We start from the raw sequence: 22,808 nt of genomic DNA on the forward strand, positions 1-22,808 counted from the left end.
GTCAATAGCTAAAGACCTTCAAACTTTGTGTGGTGTTCAAATTAGCACAACAACAGTGCATAAGAGCTTCATGGAATGGGTTTCCATGGCCAAGCAGATGCATCCAAGCCTTACATGACCAAATGCAATGCAAAGTGTTGAATGCATTGGTGTAAAGCACACCGCCACTGGACTCAAGGGCAGTGGAGATGTGTTCTTTGGAGTGATGAATCACGGTTCTCTGTCTGGGGATGGCCCCTTCCTGTTCCAACATGACTGTGCACCAGTGCACAAAGCAAGGCCCATAAAGACATGGATGAGCGAGTTTGGGGTGGAGGAACTTGACTGATGAATTAGAGCGGAGACTGCGAGCCAGGCCTTCTTGTCTGACATCAGTGCCTGACCTCACAAAAGTTCTTCTGGAAGAATGGTCAAACATTCCCATAGACACACTCCTAAACCTTGTGGATAGCCTTCCCAGAAGAGTTTTAAGCTGTTATAGCTGCAAAGGGTGGGCCAACTCAATATTGATCCCTATGGACTAAGATTTCGGATGCCATTAAAGTTCAAGTGCCTGTAAAGGCAGGCGTCCCAATACTTTTGGCAATATAGTGTTTGTGTGTGTATATGTACGTATGTGTATATATATCTACTGTATAATAATAATATAGTAAATAAATGAAACACTACACAACCCATTTAACATTCTTGTATGCATACAATTTCTGTGCAGTCTTGCATGCTTATCTTTTCTTCATTATTATCTCTTATCACTAGGCTGCCCTTCTCTACATTTAATGATGCACATCTGTCATCCACACTTGTGTTTCTGCCTTCCTTTATTCTAAATAGCTAATATAAGTAAGTCACATTCCACTGTTCTTCATGGCACTGTGGCAATTGGATTGTGTGATTAGGACAGATTTTACAAAAGCTTCCGCCATGTTCTTGGATAATCTACATATGCTTTGACATGCAGTATATTCTGTGATAATCGGATAAAGGTTAGTTACCCATGTGACTATAACTACTGGGTATGTTCCTAATAGTCAATAAAACTAATGAAGCTTATTGAAAGAGTACTACTACTAACCATACCCTGACTTGAGCAAATGAGAACTTTCACAAGTCTATTCTGCATGTTCACCTCATGGGCAGGCAGGCAGTCTTATACCATTCAAAAAAGAGGGGTTTGTGAAAAGAGATTCACAGAAAAGCGGCTACATAATGAATAGAACGTGACACACAGAAAATTTCCAAAAATTATGCTTTATTACACATATATAGATATGACATATGGGCATATGCCCTGGTTTACCATCACCTCAGTATGAGACAATAACACACAGACCTAAAACCATATAAAATGACATCAAGACCGGTCTAAATGCATGTGCAACAGAAAAAATGACTTCAAGAGTCTAATACCTCTGCAGCGCAAGCACATAGGTGAACACTTCCATGAGGAGGTGTATCCAAAAATTGTACCATAAGTATACCATAATATTGAATATGTAATAAATGACAATATCATACTGGTGAATCCCAATAAGGGAATCCAAAAATTATACTATGGATATATATATATATCACATGCATGCAGGGCAGCAGCACAAAAAGCGTGAAGAGGAGAGCAATAGGCCTAGGGCCTGTATGGAAAAAGACATAAATGTCCAATATATGATACAATGCATTCCTGTGCCAGCACACGTGGTTGGGGCCCATTCATCTGTAATATGAACAGCTGTATCTCAGAGCTTTTAAATGAAAATAAGCCCCAATTATTCCCAGGATGGGAGAAAAGATGCAAAATAGCAACACTCTGCTTGAAATGGTGTCTTCACCACTGTTTGTGGACTACACACCACCTTTTGTAGAGAAAACACAACAAGACATATCCCAAGGTATCTTCTGCTTGTAGAAATATATATGGTGGTATATCTTGTGTCCTACATAGAGCACCATGATGTCCCCATCCTGTAGTAAAACAAATAATGTGGGAAGTCACTGACAGAGCTTACACTCAGTGAGATATATAGATCATATAGATCACAGAGGACCATATATCTAATGTCCCGCAACAATCCACTCACCACCTGTGCTGTGGAAAGTAAAAATATTTTTACTTTCCACAGCACAGGTGGTGAGTGGATTGTTGCGGGACATTAGATATATGGTCCTCTGTGATCTATATGATCTATATATCTCACTGAGTGTAAGCTCTGTCAGTGACTTCCCACATTATTTGTTTTACTACAGGATGGGGACATCATGGTGCTCTATGTAGGACACAAGATATACCACCATATATATTTCTACAAGCAGAAGATACCTTGGGATATGTCTTGTTGTGTTTTCTCTACAAAAGGTGGTGTGTAGTCCACAAACAGTGGTGAAGACACCATTTCAAGCAGAGTGTTGCTATTTTGCATCTTTTCTCCCATCCTGGGAATAATTGGGGCTTATTTTCATTTAAAAGCTCTGAGATACAGCTGTTCATATTACAGATGAATGGGCCCCAACCACGTGTGCTGGCACAGGAATGCATTGTATCATATATTGGACATTTATGTCTTTTTCCATACAGGCCCTAGGCCTATTGCTCTCCTCTTCACGCTTTTTGTGCTGCTGCCCTGCATGCATGTGATATATATATATATCCATAGTATAATTTTTGGATTCCCTTATTGGGATTCACCAGTATGATATTGTCATTTATTACATATTCAATATTATGGTATACTTATGGTACAATTTTTGGATACACCTCCTCATGGAAGTGTTCACCTATGTGCTTGCGCTGCAGAGGTATTAGACTCTTGAAGTCATTTTTTCTGTTGCACATGCATTTAGACCGGTCTTGATGTCATTTTATATGGTTTTAGGTCTGTGTGTTATTGTCTCATACTGAGGTGATGGTAAACCAGGGCATATGCCCATATGTCATATCTATATATGTGTAATAAAGCATAATTTTTGGAAATTTTCTGTGTGTCACGTTCTATTCATTATGTAGCCGCTTTTCTGTGAATCTCTTTTCACAAACCCCTCTTTTTTGAATGCCTTTTTTGGCTACTGAATAGAAACCAAATATTGGGTGACATGATAACTTAACTGATAACCTCTTAACAATTACCTTTAGTATATGAGTCTTATACCATTACCTGCACCCCTTCCCTGCTTGCCTTTCTATTTGTGCCTTTCTCTTTCCATACTTCCATGTACACATCTCTCTTTTCATACAATTTTCCTGACTTTTCCTCCCTTTCCACACTTTATATGTGTGCACTTCTCCCTCTGTTTTCTTACCTGTGCACCTCTCGCTCTCCCTCTATTGTCTCCCCTGTGCTCCTCTCCTTCTATTTTTGCCCCTGTGCACCTCTCCCTCTATTTACTCCCCTGTGCACCTCTCCTTCTCCCTCTATTTTGTCCCCAGTGAACCTCTCCCTCTCTCTCTATTTTGTCCCTAGTGAACCTCTCCCTCTCTCTCTATTTTGTCCCCAGTGAACCTCTCCCCCCTATTCCCCAGTGAACCTCTCCCTCCTATTCCCCAATGAACCTCTCCCTCCTATTCCCCAGTGAACCTCTCCCTCCTATTCCCCAGTGAACCTCTCCCTCCTATTTTGTCCCCAGTGAACCGCTCCCTCCTATTTTGTCCCCAGTGAACCTCTCCCTCTCTCTCTATTTTGTCCCCAGTGAACCTCTCCCTCTCTCTCTATTTTGTCCCCAGTGAACCTCTCCCTCTCTCTCTATTTTGTCCCCAGTGAACCTCTCCCTCTCTCTATTTTGTCACACTTTATATGTGTGCACTTCTCCCTCTGTTTTCTTACCTGTGCACCTCTCGCTCTCCCTCTATTGTCTCCCCTGTGCTCCTCTCCTTCTATTTTTGCCCCTGTGCACCTCTCCCTCTATTTACTCCCCTGTGCACCTCTCCTTCTCCCTCTATTTTGTCCCCAGTGAACCTCTCCCTCTCTCTCTATTTTGTCCCCAGTGAACCTCTCCCCCTCTCTCTATTTTGTCTCCAGTGAACCTCTCCCTCTCTCTCTATTTTGTCCCCAGTGAACCTCTCCCCCTCTCTCTATTTTGTCCCCAGTGAACCTCTCCCTCTCTCTCTATTTTGTCCCCAGTGAACCTCTCCCTCTCTCTCTATTTTGTCCCCAGTGAACCTCTCCCTCTCTCTCTATTTTGTCCCCAGTGAACCTCTCCCTCCTATTCCCCAGTGAACCTCTCCCTCTCTCTCTATTTTGTCCCCAGTGAACCTCTCCCTCTCTCTCTATTTTGTCCCCAGTGAATCTCTCCCTCCCTCTCTATTTTGTCCCCAGTGAATCTCTCCCTCTCTCTCTATTTTGTCCCCAGTGAACCTCTCCCTCTCTCTCTATTTTGTCCCCAGTGAACCTCTCCCTCCTATTCCCCAGTGAACTTCTCCCTCCTATTCCCCAGTGAACTTCTCCCTCCTATTCCCCAGTGAACCTCTCCCTCCTATTCCCCAGTGAACCTCTCCCTCCTATTCCCCAGTGAACCGCTCCCTCCTATTTTGTCCCCAGTGAACCTCTCCCTCTCCCTCCTATTTTGTCCCCAGTGAACCTCTCCCTCTCCCTCCTATTTTGTCCCCAGTGAACCTCTCCCCCTCTCTCTATTTTGTCCCCAGTGAACCTCTCCCTCCTATTTTGTCCCCAGTGAACCTCTCCCTCCTATTTTGTCCCCAGTGAACCTCTCCCTCCTATTCCCCAGTGAACCTCTCCCTCCTATTCCCCAGTGAACCTCTCCCTCCTATTCCCCAGTGAACCTCTCCCTCCTATTTTGTCCCCAGTGAACCTCTCCCTCTCCCTCCTATTTTGTCCCCAGTGAACCTCTCCCTCCTATTTTGTCCCAGTGAACCTCTCCCTCCTATTTTGTCCCCAGTGAACCGCTCCCTCCTATTTTGTCCCCAGTGAATGTCTCCCTCTCCCTCCTGTTTTGTCCCCTATAGAGAGGGAGCATCATATTTACTAAGCATCCCAGGCATTGACTCCCAAAACTGCCGTGGACTTCCAATTTGGTACTATAGTTTTCCTGGCATAAAAAATGTAGCAGTCCTATTTCTTTGGCAATGCCTAAATGCAGATCTCTGAAAAGATCAAAGAGGAATCACTTTGGGTTTCAAATATTAGGAATGACAAAGTTTTTTAAGAAATAAATTTAATATTACATGACTAAAATGGTCTAACCTTAGGACATCCCCAGACTGTGCCCACTTGTTGCCTCCCCTATTTCCATACCTTACCTGTGTTCCTTATTCCCTCCTTCTATTTGTCTCTCCTTCCTCCATACCTGTGTGTGTGTTTATCTCCCTCGTTTATACCTTATCCATATTTGTCTCTCCATCCCTCTACTTTAGGACTTGTTTACACAGATGGTAAAAATATGCACTTCAGCTGCGTTTTTACCAACCCCTGATCGCCCAACTTGCAAAGCAACATGGTCAGGTGAACATTTTAACTTTAAATTTTACTTTGGCTGACAGTTAAGCAGGTTGTACACGTTTATTTTTTTTGTTTAAACAGCGGGTTGAACGAAGTAAAACTGACTGAACCCCGCGTCCACATGGATGCCAGCTTTAGTTCTAGCAGTCTTCTCCCAGCCTGTTTGATATTAAAGTGTTACTAAACCCACAACAGTAAAGTCAGTCTGTATATGCCCTAAAGCAAGCTTGATATACTCACTGTGGATTCTAAGGGGTTAATCCTTCGCATTGTGTAAAAAGGAGGTTCCTAGCTTCTCTGATCCTCTCATTCTTCTACTGTCCCCAGTCCATCTTCTGATAGAACAGAGCCTTGGGGGCAAGCTGCACATGCTCCGTTTGGGGTGTATTACTAGAGAGGTTTTTTTTTTTTTTTTTTCTTGGGAGTGTGCATGTGTTCAACAATCAGTACTGTCCAGACAGAGGGTCAGTGGGTTATCCAGCTTTGTAGGATAATCAGGGGAGAATGAAAACTCCTCCTACAAGCTTTAACATGTGCTTGGTTGGACACTGATAGAAGCCACAAGACTGCTCTAACTACTGGTGAGAAAAGGTATTTAGCAGTTTATATTTACTGTGTTCTTACATTGTGTTTGTGGACATTCTTTTAAGAAGACAGACTTGTTGATTTTTCTCAGATCCATATTGTTATGGTTTGTTTGCTTGTTTTCCATATGTTTGTGTTTACATAAGCCGCTTATCCTAAGCATGCTGATCATAGCTGAATGTTGTAAAACATCTATTGTTGTGCCTGTCATTGAGATCTGGCAGATGATCCATTTATTTGGGCAGCCAGGAGGAATGTTGCTTTTCATTTTAAACAGCTTTTTTCGTGCCTGGAAATTTCTGGTTCACGTGAGAAATAAAGATAAGGGAAATATGATTTTATTGTGATGAGCTTGTAAACCGACTTTTCATGCGTTGTACTCTGAAAATGACTCCAAACTGGTGAACAACCCTCGACCGATTATTGAGTTAAGGTATAAGGAATGCCAGAGGAATGGGTGCTTTTATCCTGGGGGAAAAAAACCTCCACTTTTGTTACACAAATAGATTTCTTGTATTTTGTGCAGCATTGTTTGTATTTGCACATTAGTGTGTGTGTGTGTGTGTGTGTGTGTGTGTGTGTGTGTGTGTGTGTGAGACGTTAGACCCTTTCAGACAGGATGGACCTGTTGCAAACGTGCACATCAGAGCTGGACGCGATTCAACCATTTTGTTACGCATCTCCATTTTCTCCCCTCATCTTTCCACCCCTCCCTCTCACTGAGTGGAGACCTGTGGCCAGTGTGTGTGTACTGTGTATGGGTCAGTGGCAGGGCAAGGCATCCCTAGTTCGGTGCCGAGCGTTCTGCGAAAGTGTAGCCTTTCTCACCTAGGCCAGGATAAGGCCAGTTTCCCAAGAGAATTGGAGCCCCACTGACCAACATGCCTGTGTAGTTTCACACCTCGTAACCCAGTGGAGGTGACAGAATCAGATAAACTCTGTTTAACTCCATTTTTCCACTATGTCTCATATCTTGGAATATGAGAGACTTACCTAAAAACCAGACATCCAGTCAGATTGGCTAGGAGCAGGTGAACAGTTTGATGGGTGATTCGAATTATCTCGGACCATCAGGGGAGCCGAAACATAGAACTCGTGAACCATGCAACATATAATTTCATAATTCATATCTAGATAATCCTCAGACTTGTCTGCATAATAATATACCTGCGGGTAAATTGTCGCGTGTGCAGCTGGGAAGTTATAGACCAGAATATGAATTATGAAAGATGTTGGTTCCAATTTTGGGTTCCGCCTGCCGATCCCTCCCTAAACAGAGTATTGGTCAGTTACTCAGAACCACCCCCTGCTGGGAAACTTTAAAGCAGGCTGTCAAGCCTAAGAGGACAGAGTTGAAGAATTCTCCCATTTTTCCATCGTAACATAGGGAGTTCAAAGCACCCTCCTGCTCTGACTTGGATCTGCTAAACCCAGGACTTTGGCAAGTACTTTAACCCTTTCACCTCTCTGATATCTCTTTACTGTGCTATGGTTCTCTGTATATTTATATATCTATATCTTAGTTACAATCTTCTCTGTAAATATTTTATTGCACCTATTTGACCCTTTTAGTAATAAATCTCTCTTTTTGAAAGTGTTGAACTGTTTCTATAGTTCTTAATTGCAATTTACGAATGCCTGCCTTTGAAGAGACGCTAATGTTTGTTGAAACCTCTGTATAACCGGCCTGCGGACCATTTTATACAGACGATTATTTCAATCATTATAGTGTTATAACTGATAACGCGAGTTTCCTCTTTCTCTGTACAAAAAGGAGGTGGTGGCAGTGTGGAGGGTTAGTTGCGTAATTAACCCAACCCAGTAACAATCGCTCAGGTTGCAGGGTACATAGATTGTAGTCCATTAGCTGGAAAATCTTTGTGCAGCGTGCAGCTGGGCGTGGTATTGTTACGCACATAACATTGCGGTTTGGATCGGCCAGTCGTTCGGTCACGAGTTTGGTGAGAAGGTCTGGGGTCTGACGGCGCGATCGTTACATATTGGTGGCAGCGGTCGTGGGATTGTCGCATGTTGGAGGCAGCGATCTTGCGATCCGTGATAGGACCCATCAGCCAATCCGCTTGCTCAGTAGCGAATCTCTCTGCTGATCCCCGCTAAGCAAGTGGAGGACAGGTCTGTGTCTGCTCTGACGCTGCAGTGCGGACACAGACACAGCCCGCTGTTTTCTATGGGGCGGCCAGGTTGAAACAGACTGTCCTTTTCCACCCGACTGTCATCCATCTGTTTTTAGCATACAGGATCAGATGCCAGTGGGTGCCAGCGGACATATGTGTGCTGACACCCGCCGGTCCATAGAGGGCTATGGATAATCTGATCGGGTCTGCCTGAAAAACTGACAGGCGGACGCTATCGGATTGTCAGCGTGAAAGGGGCCTTAATGTTTTGAGAAGCTTTAGGAGCATAGCAGTGTTAATTTTGATATCAAATTTCGATTTAGTTTTAGTCCTAGCCTTTTGACTGACATGCCATTTTAGTTTTAGTTGTATTTTAGTCATCTGAATTGTTTTAATCCTATTTTAGTCAACTAAAATCTCCAGTACATTTTAGTTGACTAAAATCTAATGGGTTTAGTTAAATTGTAATGCATCATTTAAGTATTTCTCTAGAATTGCCAAACTCAATATACACTCCTGGAGTAAAAATCTAATAATATGTCTTTTTTATGATATTAAGGTTTGGACATGCACTGCAGACACAGATTTTGTGAAATATAATGTCTTTATAAATAAAGCCACGTTTCATAAACAAAACATTGCTTTTTGACAAGAAGTGCAATTTTAAAATATAAAAAAACAAAAACTGTAACCTCTATTGGCTGTAATGCCATTGTACATATTATCTGAACATATTACCGACATTAAATATTAAAAAAAAAAATAAGAAAATCCTTTTTCTTAACTTTATTTTTTTCAGCAACTTAGTAGATGCCCTCTACTTATTCTTATGTGGTAGTGCAGTGTTAAGTTTGACATCAATGTTCAATTTATTTTTAGTCTGTCTTTTGACTAAAATGCCATTTTAGTTTTAGTCGTATTTCAGTCATCTGAATTGTTTTAGTTGTATATTAGTCAACTAAAATAGTTTTCGTTTAATCGACAGTATTTTCGTGGATGAAATTAACACTGGAGCACAGACACTCTTATTATAGCACTTTAGTTTAAAAGGCTAGTGCACATTATAATGCTCATGGATAATTAATTAGCACTATTATTTTTTAATAATTTTGAACTCTATATTAGTGGATAATTATTGATACAACATCTGGGGTTTATTAAAGGTGTGGCAGGGACATAATACACATACTATTGGCTGCCTGCAGATAACTACGGAATGGGGTGGAGACAAGACTAGTCATCCGGCACAGGGCCAGAGATCAGCATTGGTCGGTCTTTATTACAGAACACTCCTGCACAAAGGAACAGTTTTATGCTGGAATACTGCACAAATCTGGAATGAAAGCACAATGCAAATTTTATGCACACAGACCCATGCATACTTGTTGTTCAGTATTGTATGCTCCATTGCAAGGAAGGCTCACTTAGGAAGGCCTTAATACAGTATACATTTTGTGTTTAGAGCAAGGGTCTCTGGACTTTCCAAAGAAAGGGCCAGTTTACTGTGTTTCAGAATTGAAGGGGGTCAGGCTGTGGCCAGTAGAAGTAGAAAATGTTTCTGGCATTGGTGGAAGTAAACATTTCCCCAGATGTCATGGTGGGAGGCGGAATAGAGCCACATTTTTAGAGTCATTGGGAGGAATAGCGCCCCATTGTTTGTATCAGTGGGAGGAATAGTGCCCTGTTGTTGGTATCAGTGGGAGGAATAGTACCCCATCGTTGGTATCATTTGATGACTAGCGCCCCATCATTCGTGTCACTGGGAGGAATCGTGCAGCCTCACTGGTATCAGTGGAATGAACAGTGCCCCATCATTGCTGTCAGTGGCAGCAATACTGCTTCTCATCAGTGGAGTAATAGTGCCCATCATTAGTGTCAGTGGGAGAAAATTGTAATAATGGTCTATTCAAGGATTCCCAACCTGTACAAACTTAAAGATTGGTACAACTGCTAAAAAAAGGTGCATTGTAGAACACATGTGAACCCCATTATAGGTATAAATTCAAGTTACTGTGCTTTACCTTATATCATTGTAAAGGACATGGATTGTACTATGATATGAAGTCAGTGATGGCAGCCTGCTGAGATAATTTTTACTTGTCTGTATAGGATGACATTCTCACGGTGATCCGCAGAGTGGATGAAAACTGGGCCGAAGGAATGCTGGGTGACAAAATAGGAATATTCCCCATTTCCTATGTGGAGGTAAGTAATATACCTCTGATGATGGATACATTTACTTGGTTTCCTAGAATTAGCCCTGAAACTAAATTTTCTTGCACTAAACTGGAGCCTGACTTTTTCCCCAGCTCGCTAGCTTTAGCTATGTTAATAAGCCACATGTGTTGCCTTGTCTTCATCATTCACAGAATATGTTGAAGTCATTGTCAGTTACTAGTTAATGGTTACCACAAACATACCAGAAAATGAATTCTCTTACATTGTCATTGAGAAGGCATTTTGGAACTGAAGTTCATTGTTCCTACAGGTCTGCTTAGTGTTCTCTTTATTTTGGCTGCCACGTATGATGTATTTTCTTCTGTTAGTCACTATGCTGGCAGGTTTTATTATATGAGAATATGATTAATTGGCAAAGTTTGTACAAGATGAATCAGTGGACCAATTTAAATGTTGTTGGAGTCATTAGTCCCTCGTTAAGGTGCCCTTAGGTCAAGATATTTTATTCTGAAGAGTTGGATTCCTCAGTCCGAAAAATTCCTAAATGATGTCAGCATTCTAAACCAGAGAATGTTGAGTTTGGTGTATGTTGGCTGTATGGTGAGTGTGTTGTATAGATCTGTCTGTTGTTTTGCTGTCACATTTTTTTCTCATTTGGTTACTTATTTGAAACCATTTAATTAGGGGAAAATAAATGAATAAACACACACACACACACTATCTCAGAAGTGAGTGCACCCCTCACATATTTTGTAAATACAGCTTGTATTATGGTGTAAATTTGCTGTCCCCTCAAAATAACTCAACACACAGCCATTAATGTCTAAACCGCTGGCAACAAAAGTGAGTACACTCCTAAGTGAAAATGTCCAAATTGGGCCCAAAGTGTCAATATTTTGTGTGGCCACCATTATTTTACAGCACTGCCTTAACTCTCTTGGGCGTGTAGTTCACCAGAGCTTCACAGGTTGCCACTGGATTCCTCTTCCACTCCTCCATGACGACATCACGTAGCTGGTGGGTGTTGGAGACCTTGCACTCCTCCACCTTCCGTTTGAGGATTCCCCACAGATGCTCAATAGGATTTAGGTCTGGAGATATGCTTGGCCAGTCCATCACCTTTACCCTCAGCTTCTTTAGGAAGGCAGTGGTCATCTTGGAGGGGTGTATGGGGTCATTATCATCTTGGAATACTGCCCTGCGGCCCAGTCTCTGAAGGGAGGGGATCATGCTCTGCTTCATTATGTCACAGTACATGTTGGCATTCATGGTTCCCTCAATGAACTGTAGCTCCCCAGTACCGGCAGCACTCATGCAGCCCCAGACCATGACACCCACCACCATGCTTGACTGTAGGCAAGACACACTTGTCTTTGTACTCTTCACCTGGTTGCCGCCACACACGCTTGACACCATCTGAACCAAATAAGTTTATCTTGGTCTCATCAGACCACAGGACATGGTTCCAGTAATCCATGTCCATAGTCTGCTTGTCTTCAGCAAACTGTTTGCAGGCTTTCTTGTGCATCATCTTTAGAAGAGGCTTCCTTCTGGGACGACAGCCATGCAGACCAATTTAATGCGGTGTGCAGCGTATGGTCCGAGCACTGACAGGCTGACCCCCCCCCCCCCCATCTCTTTCACCTCTGTAGCAATGCTGGCAGCACTCATACGTCTATTTCCCAAAGACAACCTCTGGATATGACGTTGAGCACGTGCGCTGAGTTTCTTTGGTCGACCATGGAAAGGCCTGTTCTGCATTGAACCTGTCATGTTAAACCGCTGTATGGTCTTGGCCACGGTGCTGCAGCTCAGTTTCAGGGTCTTGGCAATCTTCTTATAGCCTAGGCCACCTTTATGTAAAACAAGAATTCTTTTTTTTCAGATCAGATCTTCAGAGAGTTCTTTGCCATGAGGTGCCACGTTGAACTTCCAGTGACCAGTATGAGAGCGTGAGAGTGATAACACCAAATTTAACACACCTGCTCCCTATTCACACCTGAGACCTTGTAACACTGATGAGTCACATGAGGAAAATGGCTAATTGGACATTTTCACTTAGGGGTGTTCTCATTTTTCTTCCCAGTAGTTTAAACATTAATCGGAAGGTGGAGGAGTACAAGGTCTCTAACATCCACCAGGTTCATGATGTCGTCATGGAGGAGTCAGTGGCAACCTGTGAAGCTCTGGTGAACTCTATGCCCAAGAAGGTTAAGGCAGTGCTAGAAAATAATGGTATCCACACAAAATATTGACACTTTGGGCCCAATTTGGACATTTTCACTTAAGGATGTACTCACATTTGTTGCCAGCGGTATAGATATTAATGGCTGTGTGTTGAGTTATTTTGAGGGGTCAGAAACTTTTACACTGTTATACAAGCTGTACATTCACTGCTTTACATTGTAGCAAAGTGTCATTTCTTCAGTGTTGTCACATGAAAAGATATAATAAAATATTTACAAAAATGTGAGGGGTGTACTCACTTCTGTGAGATACTGTGTGTGTATATACAACTAGTTCTGGCTTGTTCTCCAGTTCCTATGCTTCTGCTTGTACTAATAACTGTTCATGTCCACAAAAATGCAGAGGTGCCGCTACTCCTGCTTTAAGCTTAGGTTTGACCATTGCTTTCTATGGACACAGCACATGTAGTAATGTAGTATTGCAAGGACAACTGTAGGTACTAGAAAAGAAGGTTGTGCTTTCACCTGTAAGCAATGCAAGGCTCTGGGCAAGCCATGCAGAGCATTTTCGTAGCCACTAGGTTTCTTTATATACAGTAGTAATGAAGAGGGCTGGGAGTATTTGCATTTAGAAGATAGAAATCAACACCCAGTTGAGATATAGATATATATATATATATATATATATATATATATAAAATAGGAAAGCGTTCAAACTTTTTCTGGGTTTTATTGCAGTCTGTATCCATGTGGTTGAGAGTTTCCCTCCAGTTCCTGTCCTAGTTAATAGTGCCACCATGCACAGAAACTAAGGATATCAAAATACGGATAGACATTTTAATCCTTACACACTCTATCCAGAACAGAAAAAAATCGAGTTTGGGTACACTTCTAGTATAAAAATGTATTTTCCACTTGATACCACTTGTAGCAAAGCCTTATGCAGCCCTGTTAGTTGTATTTACAGTGTGACTGTTGTATTATTGCCGTTTTGATTACCATGACAATTATTGTTATGGATTTGTTCAGTAACTGTTATGTAATTTAACTACTTTTGTATGGATGGTTATTTACCCAGTATCATTTAAAAAATTGTTTTTCAAAATTGTTGGTGATTTTTCCTTAATATAATAAAACAATAAAGAACCCAGTGGTCCCTAAATACCACTAAAAGAAAATTCTTATCTGTCTCCAAAAAATTATATAATATTCATCTGGGTACAGTGTTGCATGACTGAGTAATTGTCATCCAAAATATCACAGCGCTGCAAAATAAAGAAAAATGGCCCGGTAATGAAGGGGTAGTAAAGGCTGGTACCCAAGTATATTTGCAATGAAGGAAAAAGCATCCAAGGCATGCTGGGTCTTTGATGTATGTTCATAAAAAGTAGTGAGAGGGGAAAAAAAAACAAATCGGAGTGTTCACTGGCCCAGGATAGGCTGCTCAGACAGTGCTACTGAGCAGGTTACCAGAAAAAAAATATGCATCAATGGATGGAACGCCAAGCCAAGTGATAGTCAAACTTGAAAGGTTATTTGCAATCACTTCAGTAAAAGTGGTAGTAAACCTTAAAAAAAAAAAAAAATTCCAATGCAAGGTAATGTCATAATGTGCTAATATGCATTGCATACCAGCACATTATGAAAGACTTAGGCTACGTTCACATACAGTGAGGAACAGAAGTATTTGAACACCCTGCAATTATGCAAGTTCTCCCACTTAGAAATCATGGACGGGTCTGAAATTCACATTGTAGGTGCATTCCCACTCTGAGAGACAGAATTTGAAAAAAAAAAAAATTCAGGAAATCACATTGTATGATTTTTAAAGAATTTATTTGTCTTGCACTGCTGAACATAAGTATTTGAACACCTAAGAAACAGCAAGAATTCTGTCTCTCAAAGACCTGTTACTGTGCCTTTAAAAAGTCCACCTCTACTCCACTCATTAATCTAACTTAGTAGCACCTGTCCGAGCTCTTTAAAGACACCTGTCCACCCCACAGTCAGTCATACGCCAACTACTACCATGGGCAAGACCGAAGAGCTGTCAAAAGACACCAGAGACAAAATTGTGGACCTCCACAAGGCTGGAAAGGGCTACGGGGTAATTGCCAAGCAGCTTGGTGAAAATAGATCAAATGTTGGAGCAATTGTTAGAAAATGGAAGAGGCTAAAGACGACAGTCAGTCTCCCTCGGACTGGGGCTCCATGCAAGATCTCACCTCGTGGGGTATCACTGATGATAAGAAAGGTGAGGAATCAGCCCAGAACTACAAGGGAGGAGCTGGTCAATGACATGAAGAGAGCTGGGACCACAGTTTCAAAGGTCACTGTCGGTAGAACACTACGCCGTCATGGTTTCAAATCATGCATTGCACGGAAGGTTCCCCTGCTCGAGTCATCACATGTCCAGGCCCATCTGAAGTTTGCCAATGACCATCTGGATGATCCAGAGGAGGCATGGGAGAATGTCATGTGGTCAGATGAGACCAAAGTAGAACTTTTTGGTCTAAACTTCACTCGTCGTGTTTGGAGGAAAAAGGATGAGTTGCATCCCAAGAACACCATCCCTACTGTGAAGCATGGGGGTGGTAACATCATGCTTTGGGGGTGCTTTTCTGCAAAGGGGACAGGACGACTGCACTGTATTAAGGAGAGGATGAATGGGGCCATTTATTGTGAGATTTTGAGCAACAACCTCCATCCCTCAGTCAGAGCATTGAAGATGGGTCGTGGCTGGGTCTTCCAACATGACAACGACCCGAAGCACACAGCCAGGATAACCAAGGAGTGGCTCTGTAAGAAGCATATCAAGGTTCTGGAGTGGCCTAGCCAGTCTCCAGACCTAAATCCAATAGAACATCTTTGGAGGGAGCTGAAACTCCGTGTTGCTCAGCGACAGCCCCGAAACCTGACAGATCTAGAGGAGATCTGTGTGGAGGAGTGGGCCAAAATCCCTGTTGCAGTGTGTGCAAACCTGGTCAAGAACTACAGGAAACGTTTGACCTCTGCAATTGCAAACAAAGGCTTCTGTACCAAATATTAACACTGATTTTCTCAGGTGTTCAAATACTTATGTTCAGCAGTGCAAGACAAATAAATTCTTTAAAAATCATACAATGTGATTTCCTGAAATTTTTTTTAAATTCTGTCTCTCAGAGTGGGAATGCACCTACAATGTGAATTTCTGACCCCTCCATGATTTCTAAGTGGGAGAACTTGCAAAATCGCAGGGCGTTCAAATACTTCTGTTCCTCACTGTATGTGCGGATCCGCACGAAAATCCGTGCAGCCACACCACCCTCACAGAGCAATGCGGACCTGTGGGCGGGTGCCATTAGTTCTAATGGTGCGCTGCCAACACTGCAAATCACAACTGTATTGGGAACCGAGGTTCAAATGAATGGGCTCTCATGGCCGTGCAAAACGTGGCCCGCACGGCAGCATATATGTTAACCCGGGGCTTACCTGAGAACAAAGCCCTCCAGTGACATGCTGTCACTCCTGCAGAGGCTTCCATTTTCACCCGGTGATCTTTCTGGGTTACCTGGCTGCAGCCACATGAATGGTCGATGTCACGATATCACTCCCGTGCATGCGCGCAGGAGCTACAGCTACACAGGTATACTGTTCCTTCAAAGTGCATGTGCCAGTGATGTCACTGGCTGCCGCTCACTAGAATATTTCCTAAACGGTGCACATTTAAGAGATATTAATTTTGCCTACAGGTAAACTTTATTATAAGCTTACCTGTACATAAAAGTATAAAAAATGAGTTTACTACCACTTTAAGCGACTATGCAGATATAATGCACCACCACACTGTGTCAGTTAAATTGGATTCAAAGTTTTAATGACTAGAAAACATTTTTAGAGTTGTCTGAAATTGGTAATATTTCAAATAGTCAATATAGTGACAGATACTGTGTCCTTATTATCAAACCCAGGAACAGGCTAGTCTATATATTTCTAATATGTATAAATGTATAATACAATGTAAAATGGGGTGAGAACAATGAATAGGTGGGATAACAAACCATGCGTATCAATTGCAGTCATTTAAATCTCCTTTCTGGCTAAAGTTCACGTAAATAACACTGTCCCCAGAGAACACAAATTACATCCTCAACGGAACACCTCTTCTACTTTTTAGAAAATGTTCTACATAGCTGAGATTGCCTTGGCAGGTGCTATAAATCACTCTGGTAGGCCAATTACATTGATCCATTTAGTATAATTTGCAGGGCATAGTACTGTACTTTGAGTTTACACCAGAGACGGTATTGCTGTAGCAAAACTGCACATTAGGATAATTGGTATGCTTCCGCAATGTGTCTAGATGGTGCTCATTCGGGTGTTGTGCAAATCACGCTTACCAGTTAGTCATCTAAATTGTCACCTGTGGCCACATTTGACTTTTTCCAAAGGTTAGGCTTTTGCACAGGCTCTAGGCGGATTAAAGTCCTTTTTTGAACTGTACCTGTGGTGCTCTTTTAGCTTTCGCTGCCAGAGCCGTTTTTGCACACGTTAAAACACGTTTAGGACAGAAGATTACATTAAACACCCCAAACATTATATATTTTCTGAAAGAAGACACCGTAGAGAATAAAATAGGGATAGATTAATTTTTTTATGTCACGCAGTATTTCAGTAATAATATGCCAGAATTAATTTTAGGGCACACAAACGCAATGAATTACCCAATTTTTTAATAAAGTATAATCGATACTCAAGATGTTAAACCTTTAAATTTGAGTGCGCCCATGAAATGGCGACAGACGTCAGTACCCTATCATTTTCATAGTTGACGTTTTAAAAGCTCCCTATAGGTCATCGGTTTGGTGTTAGAGGACGTTTGATGCTAGAAATATTGCTCTCACTGGCGTGTGCAGCTATATGTAACGTGCCACAATAATTGTTTTCATGTGTAGGCACCCCTGACACGTGTGTATATGTCGGGGTGGAGGGCCTTAAAAGTTTTTTTTTGGAGGGGGGAACAGTTAGGTGCTTGGATGTAACTTTAGTTTTTTACAATTTAAAAGGTACATTTTTTTAAATAACTTTTTTTTTTTCATCACATAGGTGAAATAAAGTCCTGATGATTGTTTGGTAACCTCTTTCTCTTTAATGAGACCTTCATGGTCTAAAAGACCCTGGATGTCTCCCCTGTGCTTCACTGAATCTAATGCAGTGCACATTGTGCTGCATTAGATTCTTTTCCTGGCCCTGGTGGCCAGGGACACGGGGACTTGGAGGTGACATCAAACGTGGCACTTCTGGGTCAGCAACAAGAAGGGTAGGAGAGCGGACGTGTGTCCGCTCTGCTCCCTTCTCTCTACATGCCGGCACCCACTATGCCACTACCGGGCCAGCAAATGGACAAGCAGAACCCGAGATACATGTCAGGGGTTGCTGGGGGGGGGGGCATATGTGGAAGCAGTCCGGCTATCACGGTCAGAGGTCAGGCTCAGAGGCCAGTAGCTATAGCAGCAGACCAACCAACAGGATAGGTAAGCAAGCAGGTCACCCTGGGAGATGACGCAGGCTCATCTGAGGTGCAGGGTCTAAGCACTAACCGATATTCACCAGAGTTCCTGAGGGTGGAGATGGATTTTGCTGCATGTTAGTACCAGGTCGCAGTTCTCAGGATCACCCCACCAGGAAGTGAGCAAGCCAGGATCCAGTAACAGATATGGCAGGTAGGGATCTAGGAGAAGTGTAGTCAGTAAACAAGCCAAGGGTCGGTAACAAGTGGTAGCAGGTTGGGATGAGGAAGAATCGTAGTCAATGAACAAGGGAAAGGTCGGTAGAGAAGGTATGGATGGCAGTAGGGGAGGCAAGAGCCTGATGAAGGGGTCCTACGAGACTCCGAAACGTTGCCTTGCTGTAACTATGTGATCGTTCATTAAAACTTTTGGACCCATATTGGTGATCCTTGGTGTGCTGGTGACATTCTCCCTTACTGGCTGGAGAAGGCACAATAATATGGCAAACAGGAAGTGCAGAGACATGGCTTAAATCAGGAAGTTCATGGCAGGAGCAAGAAGTTCAAGGTTCAGCAGAAAACAAGGCAGGATTGTTCAATAGATCAGGCAGAGTATTGTCCAGCATCCCACATACAGTAGCTCAGCGAGAAGCATTACTGCCAGACACAGTAGAGGTCCCAGGTTCAAGTCCAGCCCCTGACACCGGCAATGTGTCTATCTGACAGGCAGGAGTCTGCTTGTCAGATTTGCACACAATCCAGGTGTCCTCCTGCTGTCACAGACCATGACGTAGGGATCTGGCAGCGAAAAGGTTAAAGCACTCTTGAGCTAGCTGTTATACTGGAGTTAATTGATATTTCAGAGATGACATTCTGTTGTGTTACTATGGCTGCTATTATGGCATTTGTTGGAACATCTGACAAAAGGTCTTCCCTTGTATGGCCAATCAGGTTAGTCGCTTACATTTTTATGGAGGGCACCAGTGAAGCAGAATGAAAGCTAATCTGAGTCATACTGTTTGTTGAGGTGGTTTTATTACATGTGGTAAAACGTATGCATAAGCGGAATCTATTGAAGGCCTAAATTAGCTTTGTAGCATAAAAAGAATTTTCCCCATCAATGCTCCATCTCAACATGAATGTTAAAACACCATCACATCCATCACTTCCCTTGTTAAAGCATCCAATATTGTTTATTGGTTGAGTGCTTTTCTAATGGTAAAACATTTATAATGGTTTCATAGGAACTCCTGATTGAGATGTAGCTTTTAAAATGACAGGTATACTATTATTACTGTAGGAAACGAATGTATGCCTAATTAATATAATCAATTTAAATGCACAGTTCCCTAGCAGCAGTCCTATTTGAACAGTGTTGTTGTACTGATTAATAAAAGCACTGTGTGGGGAAAAAAGAACACGATGATGATCACAGAGGAAGTTGTTAATCATAACTATGACATAGCAAGACATGGATTCGGATGATATGATTGAAGATGATTAAGGCTGCATTTATTCACCCTTTATCTGACCAAAACGTTCGCTGTCAAATTGGGTTAACTGTCTAAATTGTTCTTGATGAGGCTTACTGCTGATTAGTTGTGTGTTTTTTGTTTTTTCTCCAAAGGCCTGTTGGCCAGATGTAGATGCATTAAGGGTAGCCACAAGAATTATGACAGTCAAAAGTGAAAATGTGTGCCTGAGACATCATTCTAAAAATCATTATGAAGGCTGCAAGGGGAACACGCATTTAAATATGCTCCCAGCATTACTCTTCAAATTCGCACTCAGAAACGATATAACATGGAATCTTCTACTTCACGGGATGGTTAAAGCTGATTTCAGGGATTGTAATACATTTCGATAATCACTTCCTGCTGCTCTTGGCATTATAAATGTGCATGTGCTTTTTTTTTTTTTTTTTTTTTAACTCCCTTAGTTTTTTTTTAAGATAAGTACCTTCTTTTAATGGATGATTTCATCCATTTAATCCTTGTAGTATTGTTGTGCTCCGACATCTGGAGGTGGAATCAAAGCCATGGTGTCCTTTCCACTAACTGTGCCATGACACTTGAAAAAGCTACTACTCCTATCATGCAGCATGCAGTGGGAATTGTAGTTCTCAGTAGGCAGGATTGTGGGTGGGCCTATCAGCCTAACATGAGATAATGGTGGAGCAGGACAGACCGAAAGTCTCTTGGTCTGTCAGTCAAAGGTTTCAAAGAAAGTGGGTGGATCAGACCAGGAGTCTGAGATTCCCAAGTCCTCCCACCACATCGATCGAACTTCTGAACGAACTGCACAGGGGTGTTTTGAGAGAGCAGCAACTGGTCTTATGAAACAGAAAGAAAGGGGAATGACTCATTATGCAGGAGTCGAGATGTGATTTCACAGCGGGAGGGATGACTGCACTGAAAGACGTGAACAAATTGCTTAAAGTGCTATTAAACCCTCAACAGTAAAATCAGTCTGTATATTTAGTAAAGCATGCTTGCTATAGTCACTGTGGAGCCTAAGGGGTCAATCCTCTGCATTGTGTAAAAAGGATATTTGATCCTGTCTTCTCTGATCCTCCCCTTCTTTTACTGTCCCCAGTCCATCTGATAGAACAGAGGCTTGGGGGCAATCTGCACATTTTCAGTTTGGTGTGTATTGCTAGGGAATTTTTTTTTTCTTGGGAGAGTGCATGTGATCAGCACAGGGCTAATCAGCACTGTCTAGAAAGAGGGTCACGGGTTATTCATCCTCCTAGAGCAGAAAGAAAACTCCTCCTACAAGCTTTAACCAGTGCTCAGCTGGACACTGATAGAAGTCAGAAGACTGCTCTAACTGCTGATGAGAAAAGGTATTTAGCAGTTTATATTTACTAAAATAATTACTATAAAAATAATTTCAATGTTCTTTTTACTGTGGGAGACCAGATATAATGAATGCAGGGTCCTGAGTTTAGAAACACTTTAAATGTAAAATATGACCTATACAAATATATAAGATATGTAAAAAAAAATTATTCCCTTTAAAGTTAGTCAATTTAGTTCGCTTTAGTTGAATTAAAATTCCCAAGTTAAATCCTACATTGCACTTTTAAGATGGCCATTCACTAGCCCTGAAGGATAAAGAAAAAAAAGACTAATAAAGTTTTCCATCCAGGCTAAACAGTGCAGCTATTTGACTGCAGTCACTGTTCAGCCAAGAATGATCCACTTGGCTCCTTCGGTTTTCAGATTGAAGGATGTCAGGTAGTAGGGTGCCAACAAGGCCATCCACTGCTCGAGTTTCAGCCAGTTCATCAGAAACCAGTTAAAATTTGGTTATAGTACAGCCATCTTTACCCAGCTTTATAGAAAAATCTAGTATTGCAGCGTGTTGTGTACCTACATTTACAGTATATCTTTCAGTGGAAGAATTTGGCAGTTAGAATCCAGTCCGCTTCAGTTTTGAATAGTATTACTATTGGCAAAGGAAATTAATCAAGCCTCATTCACACAATATGTGCAGAAAAACTGATGGGAACTGACGCGCAGATTTCACTTACAGAGACATCAGTTTACATCAGTTTTCATGCGCGTTCCACAGTGCAGATTCCTGCGCAGAGAAAATCCGCACGTAATATTAGTGTTGTGTGAACAGGGCACATAGAGAACTAATGTTTACTTTGTGCCCTTGCACAAAAACTGCCATCTCTGCACCATGGTGTGAGGCCTTAATTAAACGAAGCGCATAAAAATAACATTTGAATGTCTTAGAGCAGAGATAAACCCATGGATTTAACGGTTTCAAAAAAACAGTTAAATTCCCAGCATGCAGGGAATGATAACTGTCACATTTGCTTGTTCTTCTTACCAAACTATCAAACCATCAAATGGTGTCATAACTGATCACATGTGCAGCATCATGGCAGTTGCAGATCAAACAGAGGCTAAGATGGCAGCTTCCTTGGCTGAAAGGATAGGAGGGTTTAGTTCCGCTTTTAAGAACAAAGAAAACTATTTTAACTTCTTTCATTCATATTTTAAGGCTAGTTTCACACTCCTGTGGTGCGGTACATCACATGTGATTTGCACAGGAACTGCACCACTTTCCTGCGCAAATCACATGCGAATTGTGTGCGGTGCGATTTGAACCATACATTTTGTATGGCTGTAATCGCACCACATCTGCACCAAAAAGGTGCAGGACGATTTTTTGGGTCCGCACTAGAATCGGATCGCATAGGTATTCACACCTATGGGATCCGATTCTGCACATCGCACCACGTTTTGCGAACCGATTTCAGAGTGTTGTTAACATACAGTATACACCCGCAGCAGTTCGCATGGACGGGGTGCTATTCTGATGCGGAGCAGAATTCGCACAGAAAACGCTGCTAATTCTGGACTGCAGCAGTATGAACCAGGCTTAGGGTTGAAAAAGCCTAACTGACAAAACTTTGCCACCTTCAGATTCTCCAGTATTTGTAGCACACATCTTAATTAGCATGAAAACAAGTAATGTTGCAATGAATTATACGTTCAACTGTATAAATCCAGAGAACACCGTGAGGGGAATTTACCAAATCTGGAGTGTGGCAATCAAACAATTTGAGCTTTCATTTGCAAAGCAGTTATAAACCTCAGACATGAAATATGAACAAAGCATATCACTCTATAGTGTGTACTTGTCTCAATCCAGAGTACCAAATTAGAGATGAGCGAAGAAATGAAAAATTCGATTCGGCTGATTCGGCGAATTCCAGTGTGAAATTCGATTCGATGCGAATTTCTCCGCTACGAAGATGACTTATTTAAAGGGTTTC

At 41.9% G+C, this 22,808-nt stretch overlaps 1 protein-coding gene across 2 annotated transcripts in view; it reads left to right on the forward strand.

Moving 5' to 3' along the window:
• SH3RF1 (SH3 domain containing ring finger 1) overlaps positions 1-22,808 on the forward strand; it is a 235,877-nt gene that overhangs the window by 144,488 nt on the left and 68,581 nt on the right. For both annotated transcript variants that reach the window (XM_089658593.1, XM_089658594.1), the window contains exon 4: positions 10,271-10,366. In XM_089658593.1, the coding sequence (XP_089514719.1) occupies positions 10,271-10,366 (96 nt within the window). The remainder of the gene's footprint in view (positions 1-10,270; positions 10,367-22,808) is intronic.

The sequence above is a fragment of the Staurois parvus genome, unplaced genomic scaffold (genome assembly GCF_062004578.1).
Source record: "Staurois parvus isolate SC_StPar_1 unplaced genomic scaffold, SC_StPar_1.0 ptg001083l, whole genome shotgun sequence".
In the NCBI taxonomy this organism is placed as follows: Eukaryota; Metazoa; Chordata; class Amphibia; order Anura; family Ranidae; genus Staurois; species Staurois parvus.